Genomic DNA, 9675 nt, shown 5'->3' with positions numbered 1-9675 from the left:
TCAATGGCGAGTCAATGGCGAGTCAATGGCGAGTCAATGGCGAGTCAATGGCGAGTCAATGGCGAGTCAATGGCGAGTCAATGGCGAGTCAATGGGGGGGTGAGATAAGGGTGTGACTCACAGCCCAATCACAGCTCACTTACACCCCCATCACTCCTATTCAGTCTGCAATCACACCCCCAATCACATCCTATCCACACCTAAATCAGACTGTAGTCTCATATTTATCACAAACCTAGTAGGTGGTAATTGAGGGTGTTATTAAGATGTTAATAGAGTGTGATTAAAGTTTTAATAGAGTGTTTTTAAGGTCTGTGATGGGTGTCATTAATGTATTCATAGGGTTTGGTGGGTGTAGATTGCGATTGTGTTTCTTATTAATAAAAATCACCTGAGCTAACAGGTGACTAAGATCCAGGTTTGCTATTTTGCTGCATATMTTCTGATGTCAGAAGTAGAAAACATCAGAAACTTTTATTTCTTTCATGTCCGTGTCTCCTACCTTGGAACTACAGACAGTGCGTTCAATCTCTAACTTAAGCTGGTACTCACTGTGGCCTCTGCCGTCTTCTGATTTTCATGGGGAAGGAAGGGAGAAATCAATGTTTTACCTCTGCACTAAGTCATGTTGCCTATTGATCTTGCAACAGCAACAGTGGGGCAGGGCAGATCCACAGCCTTTTGCCTCCTCTTTAGATAAATACAAACCTTCACTTCTGCAGATTATCTGCCAGCAGTACAGAAGAAAGAAAACTGAGTTGGAAACATACTATTAGTAMGCATTTTCAAACACAGGTTACATATGGTGCGAGAAGAAATTATCTAAGATACTCCAGTGTCTTGGTATTTTATAAGGCACTATTATTTCTGGAATTGGTTTATGTTACTACCAGTGCTAGAAATAGCACCAGAGACATCACAGTCCTTTCCCCARTATATTTCAATTTTACCATTACGTACTACTACCCAACTATCTTGCACATACTTTCATATCTAAAACTGCAGTCTACATCTCTAAAGCTAAAATATTAATGTGTTTCCTAAAAATGAAAAGAGAATATTCAAAATACTCTTCCTGTACTGCATTTCTTACCTACCAATATGATCTTTACACCTAAGTGTTGCTTTCTCTGATAGGAGAATATTAGAAATCCAAGCCAGAGCAAGATGTAGACGTGGGTCCCTGAGTCACACATGCATCCATCGTTTCTCATTTTCTTTGTACCAGGAGACAAGGCAACGCACCACAATCCCACTCCATTGCAGTTTATGGACTGATCATGCTTGTTTGATTTTTAATTTATTAGAAGCATATTTGACAAAGTACAATTTCTTAAATTTGTAAAGACCTGAATTTCCCCTCTTTCTTCCCATTATATTTAAACTTTTTCCTTCATGTAAGTTTTTCCACCAGAATCTCTTTACATTTCTCAGTGGGCTCGCTAAAGACAACAAACACTGGACAGAAGTTGCTCTTGGACTTTCCAAGGAAAGAGGTGATTATATTTGTAAAATTTGTGATTTGTAAAGGCTAACTTTATACTACAAGTTTTGTTTTTTATTTTGTTTTTCATTAAAATTAGTCCTTAAAGTAGAAGGTTTTCAGAGACCAAGGTGTAGGTCTTTGTCTCTCCCACCTGAAGGTCAACATGAAATGTACTAGCACACTACCAATGAGAAAACACAGCAGTCCCCATCGGAATCTGCATGAAAGGTAAGTACTSTCTTTATGAAATAAGAAGTGCATTAGAGTGGCTGTGATTTAAGGGCTGACCTACATATCAACTATTGTTTTACTAATAACCTAACTTTTTCAAAGAAAAAAAAACCCCAATGCCTTCCTTTGCTGTCATTCATTTGATGGAAATTACTAAATATATATTCTGTACATAGCAAGAGCCTCAGAGGATCGTTTCATTTATACAATTATCACAGACCATATACTAACTCACAGAGCACATGTACCACCAGCAGAGAGAAATACTCTTTTTCAAAGCTACCTGCAATAGAACATTTTGTTTTTCAAAACTCTATATAGCTACATGATACATTTTCCAGGAAAACAATGGCAGGCAGTGTGGTATGAAATAAGCATCAGTGTGAAGGTGCACTACTAAACATATATGTTTTATGCATGTCTAGATTATGCTACTTGTTTGACAGCAGTACAGTGCAACAGTACAAACAAAGAATAAAAAATGAGACAGAACTACCGCTTAAAATTGTTAAAAAACGTAAAATTCAAGGATTTGTTTTACTTTGTCAACTTCCCTTTGATTGAAGAGGAAAAATAAAGTGCTAAGAAATGTTAAAAAAAAAAAAAAAAAACACACCACCAAACAACTAAGTTAATAAAAAATGAGAAAGGGGGGAAAAAAAAAGAGACCTAATGACAAAGCAGTGTTCAAAACTTTAAACCTCCCTTCCAGCATTTCACTATTCCTAGCTTATGTTTAGCTCATTACATTAGCTAGACACTCAATTATGTAATGACCCTGTCACCTGACATTGAGAATTCAATATTCCTTGACATACAAATGTGAAAAAGGCCTCCCATATTCAAAAAAATGGAAGTTTTTTTTCCATAATTACCTTGTGAAGTCAGTCATCTCCATCATAATCACACACATCCTCTTGGCCAAAACAATGATGTCATTACTGGTATCATCCCATATTTCGATCTCCGCATCAAGCTTACTCTTGACTTTTTTGAAGTCAGCCACCTGTTCCGCTATCTTTTCTTTTTCAGCCTCTGGCAGCTGAGTCATCTTTGCCTGAAACATAAAATCATCTGCTTTGCCAAGTATTTGTCAGTTTTTATTCAAAACAAAACCACTCCCTATTATTATATATTTATTTTAAACAGACTGTGTTTAAATTTAATACTTTTTGAATTTCAAAATCTGTATGCCATCATATGCTGAGTCAAATGGACTATCCCACTAAATAGGAGAGCATTTTCCATGAAAGTATTAATATTAATGGTGTAAGAWAAACAATGATAAATTTTCCCAAACAGAAATATATGATTGATAGATTTACCTTCTTTTTGGGTAATAGGTATTCACAGTAAAGAAAGTGTATAATTTTCCTAAAATTGCACAGTAAGAATTTGCTTAGAGACACAACTTCTATCTTTTAAAAAATATTAAAAAAAAAAAAAAAAAGAGATCACCATGTCAAAGGTCAATATGTGGTATGATTACCAAACAGCTATTTTGAACAATTATTTAAAAAAAAAAAATTCAAATGACGTCCCAGTCAAATAGTGCTCAGCAGGACACAGACCTGTACCTGGCTACAGGTCTAGACTGCACTGCTTGAAAAACTGCCAATGGCTAAAACTGTTTCCAGTCAAGACTTACTATGGTTGGAAATGTGTGATTGTGAAAACTCAGACTGTGAATTCAGAATGGTCAATCTACTTGAATGCACATATTCTTTCTATATTTAAGCATTAATGCCTTTTGAAAAATATTTGATTTATAACAATAGTGAAACTTCTGAAAATGCAGTATGGTAAGAAGAGGTATGTTTTTACTTGCTGTCCTTCTTTATGAGCAAGGTTATCAGTTATCAGCCTACATGAGAGATGGGTTAGATAAACCTTCCGTCTCAGAGACAGGCCAGAAACTAGACTGTGACTGAGCTTTAATGTGGTCATCTCTGGACATACCCTTTTTCTTGGGCTATCCACACAACATGTAGTTCGTATTGCTGCACTACTCTGTGCACTGCTCTATTATGTCCCATTAAGTTGGGGCCAAGGACTTCCAGCCTGTTGTCTCGGTGTCTCTCCTGCTGGAGTACTTTTTGTCTCACCGTCACATCAGATATATGAAGATGCCCACCTCATGTATGGTASTTCATCAGGAACTCACAGTTACACTGTGTTCTGTGTTTTATGTCTGTCATTTATTAATTGAAAGTTGAGGCATTGGCTTCGTTCTTAGAATAAAAAATAATCAATTTAATTGATTTTTCTCCTGGCTGTAGGGTGAGCATGTCAAAAGAAACTAGTAGGTTGTTTTGTTTTAAAAGCAAGGGTTAAGCGGTAGGGATGTATCATGGAAAATTCAAAAGGGATATGCCCTCACTTAGGCAGAAGCCAGCACCTGCAGCAATGGCAGGGATGACAGAGCAGGGATGGTACATGCCAGCCATTTGCAGATGACATACAAGAGACCTGGTTCACAATGCAGAATCTTTAAAAACTTGAGATCTGAAAAAAATAACTGAACGATCACCAATACACAAAAGAACAATCACCAATACACACACACAAGCAGGTCACAGCTGGGTACCAGCATTTCTGCAGACTACAGATTTATAGTTGAGCATAATGTCATACTCCTAGGGAAAAAAAGCAACCTCACATTAAAATATTTAAACAAGAGAAAAGAGCATGAACATTACACACCAGTGCTTGTTGGCGAGACAACAGCTACTCTAATGATGGAGTAATGTGAATTATCTGACACAAACTGAACACAAAGGGGTACAGAAAGCATCGTTTTTGAAAGAGGAAAGAAAAGGATATCAAACAGCTGACACCAAAAGGAAACATAAGATCCTCTGTGTTCATAGTGAAGACCAGTATTAACACGCTTAACCGCATCAAATGAAGTAAACTCTAGTAGATACTAAGAAAAAAAACTTTCCATTAGCTAACAGCAATGGAATTGATAGATGAATGTGTTAGGAAGAAACTTATTAATTCTATCTTGGGGCAAATAGATGAATTAACCTATGTCTTGTGGTTCTTTCCAGGCCTACTTCATATTTATATATAATATTATGCTGCTAAATTCTTAAGTCTCCTGCTAATCTCACCTTTTCCCTTTATTGAAATTCTGTTAACTTGCAAGCTAGCAGGGGAATGAAATGGTCTTGATAAACCATAATTCTTGACAGGGAATACTTTGCTGTGTAGTAAGTGTCAAAATTACTAATAGCAATACTTATTCAAAATTTCATCAATTATTGGCAATATGTTTAAATTACTGGCAATGGGATTTCAAGCTTTATTTTGTTATAAATGAGTATATCACATATTTTAACCTCTTTTATTATCAGAATAGCAAATGCTTCTTGTTAACTCATGCTATCTTTTAAAATAACATAGATGTTGAAAATGTTTTCAATAAATCTTTGCTACTGAATAAGAATAGCTGAATCATTTGAAGGCAAATTAATTTCGCCTCTGCATAGTGTTTTATGTTGTCAAAATATGATGATAGTACTCTTAGATCTTCTTAATTTTTGCTGTTATTTCCACTACCTCACCTGATAGTGTTAAGTCTATTAAGTCTTTCATGGTCATCTTTTCAAGATTTTTTTTTTCTCCCAGACTTATTTTATTAATGATCACTGCTTTTGCACTAGTTAATAATTTGTTCTGGACTTTCTAAATCCCAATATAATACACAGAGTCAACTTTTCATCATAAAAAAAATAAGCTTTGACTTCTGAGAGTTAATGGAYAGCTGCTTCTTTGATCTTCTCTCCAATATGAAATTCTAGAATGGCAAGCTAGAACTCAATGAAACAGCATTAATCATGACATCGCACAATTCTATAGGCAAACTTACTGTGTGATAACAGCATTTTTAAACAAACTAGATGCAACCATCAGAAAAACACTTTGAGCCTTGGAGAGCTCACTTTTAGCTGATCTAGCCCGCACTATTCCTTTACTTCCGTAAGTTGTACCTGTTTACACTGTACCAATTAACTATACTGTTCAGACCTAAGTCTCCTCTTCAGGGATATGAAACAGCTATTAAGTATGGATTCTCCCTACCTTAAAAAAAAAAAAAAAAATAGATGATTTGCTATTTAAAATGAAACATTCTTATGAGTGGCATATGCATATTACATTAGATTTCAAATGCCTTATATTTAATGAGCAAAAAAAAAAAAGTAAAAAAGGGGAGTGAGGGGAGAATGAGCTTTTCCAAAGCCACCCGTTCCCTACTGCAGAGTGAAGGGATTTTATATAGGAGGCAACATGACTCTCAACAAGACAAAATGAAATTAAGAGTGCTGTTGTGTAGTACTAGTATTAAGACCAATATAAAAGAATGAAATTTGATTACTGTGGTGGAAACTCACAGAAGAAAGAATTCAAGGAAAAAGAAGTCCTCTGCAATCTTGCCATAGCACTTTGGGAACAGAGCAATTCTTGGTGTTACACGGCCCACACAAGCCTCGCAACAACATAGGTGTCTGCTCCAGAACACAAAGACAATCCCCGCATAAAACTTACAATGGATCTTCCCTATTTGGACTCTTCATATTGGTAAATAGATTCTAGGAAGAAATCTTCAGATTTTAAGTAGTTTAAATAGCAAGGCCTTTAACCATTGTTCAGGTTTGTATCAACAGCAAATAGATTGGTTTAAAAATCGTCAAGGTTACTGTAAACGTGTTGATTTAAGTTGAGAGCATATGTATCTCTKCTAGTCGAAGCTGTAATCTTCTATTACATTTTTAGATAATATGCCATTTTACAGCCCTGATACCATAAATTTGAAATCTAGAACTGTTCCCTAGTAAATATAGAGAATCAGGCTTTAAAAAATGACTGCTATCTACCTCTTGAAAAAGCAGTAGTGCTGCATTTTGGAAGAAAGAWGAAAAAAGTGCTGATACTAATTTTTCACACCCACAAACCACATTTTATCTCTAAACAACTGTCCAAATTCAGAGGCAGTGCAGATCACAGTGTGTGTGCAGTACAACAGAAAGCAAGTTCCAAAGATACCTCTACCACACCATTAGCCTAATGTTAGCCTAAGGTTCTTGATAGCCAGGCTCCCCACCTACAATAGTCCTGTCATTGCTCTTGCTTTGCACAGAGTTCTCGATTATTTAAAGTCTTTTCAAAAAATATTCACCTTAAAGCAGCATTCTGAACTGTGTAAGAAACAGAGGAACATGTGGAAGAATGTGATATTTGAAAAACCTTACTGCATCTTTTTACTACCTTAGGATAATAATTACCAGTGAGAGAAAACTTTCAAATATGTTTGCTATAGTTTTTTATGCATGTGTTTGCAAGCACACCATCCATCACATAACAAACTCCTAGCATCTGACATACATAACATTTTGATAGAAAACCTTGTCCTTAACTCCAATAGAATGTTTAGTCTGCAATGTGAGAAAGAGAAGTGCTGCAAACTACAAGGAATAATTTACATTAAGAAGGGCAGCTGGGATACATTAATTGCCAACTGTTTACTGAGGAGTAAGATCATGCATGTTAATCTTTCACACAGTTCCATTTCTCACAATATATTTTAGGAATTAGTAATTAGTTAACATATGATTGACCCTGACAGAATTAACACTCCCTTCTACACACACAGGCAGCAGTCACAGGAGGCTCTGCAAGGCTTTGAGACTAACAATGAAAAGTTCCAGTCTCAAAATACTGATTTTTAATCTGTGAAACACATTTCTAATGCTATGCACATCCTTATGAAAGCAGGTGAATTTTCACTTGTTTCATGGAGAAACAAAAATGACTATCCCAGTCATCTTGGGATGTTCCTTACCATTCCCCATATCAGTAAAGAATTTCTCTCTTTTGCCTAGTTTTGTCAATGCACCATTAGCATGTACAATTTCTATTTTGAATCTTTTCTTAAAAGAGTACATCCAGTAACATACCACTATTTCTGCAGAACACCAAGCTTCCTTAGTATACACATAGATATTTATATTTAAACTGACAGCAGTTTCAGAAAGATCAATCAAGTACTATTCTAATACCAGTTTCTTTTTGCTTACTTTTTTTCCAAAATTCATTTCACTTTTTATGAAATACTAAAAACAAGTGGAGAGATTTTTTAACATTTTCTCATTAGTGTTTGGGGGGTCTTAATAAAAAATAAAATACTTGCATCTTGAAAACAATGTGAATAAAAATGACATTTTCCTTGACATCATTCATGTTTTATTTGAAGTTTTGCTTCTTCCATCTAGTTCTATTGTTTATAATTTCTACTAGGGGAATAGCACTAAAATCAATCAAGTACAAGAGATCCGTTCTTGCCCTAGGCATTATGCAGATAAGTAATGGAGTTGACAGTTCTGGCCCTGTGGAGCTTTCCACTTGAGAAAGTTGTTACCAGAGTATGGTTTTGCTGAAACATTTTTTAAAATGAAAACATAAATAAGATAAATAGGCCAATTTTGGACTAAAAAACCTTTTTCTCTCTTGAAAATATTTACAGGCTCTTAAGAACTGTCTGAATGTAAAAAATAAACCATAGCCAATAATGCAGCCATCAAGCTAAAYGGTGATACAAAGAGCAAAACCAGATTTTCAGAAGTATTTAATCAAAGTATCAAACGTCATCTAAAGGTTTTCATACCTCCYCATGAACTAAGCAATAACTAGACAGTAAGTTCCCACTTGAACGCATAGCAGGAGAAGTCTGTACCTCACACAGCACGCGGCKAACGCTCCAAACACATCCCCTCCTGTGCTTGGCCTGTGGAGCTTCTCACATGTAGATGCTATTTTGGGATATCATGCATTGCAGATTCACATATCAAAATCCCCAATTAACCTAATCTCTATTATACTAAGGCAAATTTATTGAATTTTAATCAGAATTCTGTTCAGGGCTGTAACGTAAGATTTTTTCCTCTCCAGTTTAAATCTGCACTAAGTATTTACCACTTAATCACACATTTTTCTCTTTTGGGTCATCCTCACGTCAGCTTCATGTCTCTGCACATTTTCAGGTAGCTATTAAAAGTGGAATGGAATTTTGATGATTCACCGCCTGACTTTAAGCGGCTTCACAGGAACAATAATACAATAACATTTTACCCCAGTCAGATTGCTTTTTAATTAAATCAGTGTGATACCTACCCTGTCAGTTTTCCCTTCAGTCTGAATACTTGTACGACTACATGCATCATGGTCTTCTTCAAGGTCAGAGACATCTTCTAGCTCCTCAGGTGTCTGAAAGAAAACATGTCAACATATTTTATTCTCTTCTATGGATAGTGAAAGTTTAGGAAAGTTGGGTTTTTTTACATCTTGTGTTACTCATTCAGTTTTGATGAAATTACTTCTCAAGTCCAACAAACAGCACAAATTCCTGCATTACAGGGGAAAAAAGGGGAAAAAAAAGTAAGCGTCTCCAATCAGCTCTTTCTATTCAATGTATTATTTCAAGGCATTACTTCATATATCATTGTCTCTTCTTTCTAGTCACCTCAGTTACCATTAAAAGATCTGTCCTTTAATGCATGAGAAGTTTTACTGCAGTTTACTGCATGAGAAAAACACCTGTTTCTCTTGCTTTTGAAACTCATGCAATTACTACGATTTTACTAGGAAGAGTATCTTGCATGCAGTAGCATTATGACATTTGTATACTGTTTGCTACTGTTGTGATATTCTTCAGGACTGTCAAGTTTTTGACAGCAGGTATATTGAAGAAGTATTTTCTTATCTGTTAATCTTAGTCAGTCCCCTAAGTAGAGGGAAGTTAATCCTAAGAGAATTAGATAGATACATCTACAGTTATGCAGCTTATGAACTCAATCCTTAAAATTGTGAGACACTCAACTCAAACTGTGAGACACTCAGACACGTGATTTGGGTGTCTCTGCCCTTGCTTGTTGTACATATACATATTGTAGGGTATA

At 35.6% G+C, this 9675-nt stretch overlaps 1 protein-coding gene across 1 annotated transcript in view; it reads right to left on the bottom strand.

Moving 5' to 3' along the window:
* Nucleotides 1-2588: 2588 nt before the first annotated feature.
* The window catches only part of CTNNA3 (catenin alpha 3), a 314978-nt gene continuing 307891 nt past the window's right edge, over nt 2589-9675 (bottom strand). Inside the window, exons 14-15 of the mRNA XM_026042683.1 lie at nt 8891-8983; nt 2589-2774 (exon numbers count right to left, since the gene is read on the bottom strand). Of these exons, the coding sequence (XP_025898468.1) occupies nt 2589-2774; nt 8891-8983 (279 nt within the window). The remainder of the gene's footprint in view (nt 2775-8890; nt 8984-9675) is intronic.

This window comes from Nothoprocta perdicaria, unplaced genomic scaffold (assembly GCF_003342845.1).
Source record: "Nothoprocta perdicaria isolate Ctin4 unplaced genomic scaffold, notPer1 scaffold_310, whole genome shotgun sequence".
Lineage (NCBI taxonomy): Eukaryota > Metazoa > Chordata > Aves > Tinamiformes > Tinamidae > Nothoprocta > Nothoprocta perdicaria.
The sequence above is the reverse complement of the archived record's forward strand: the minus strand, read 5'-3'. Positions and strand labels throughout refer to the sequence as shown.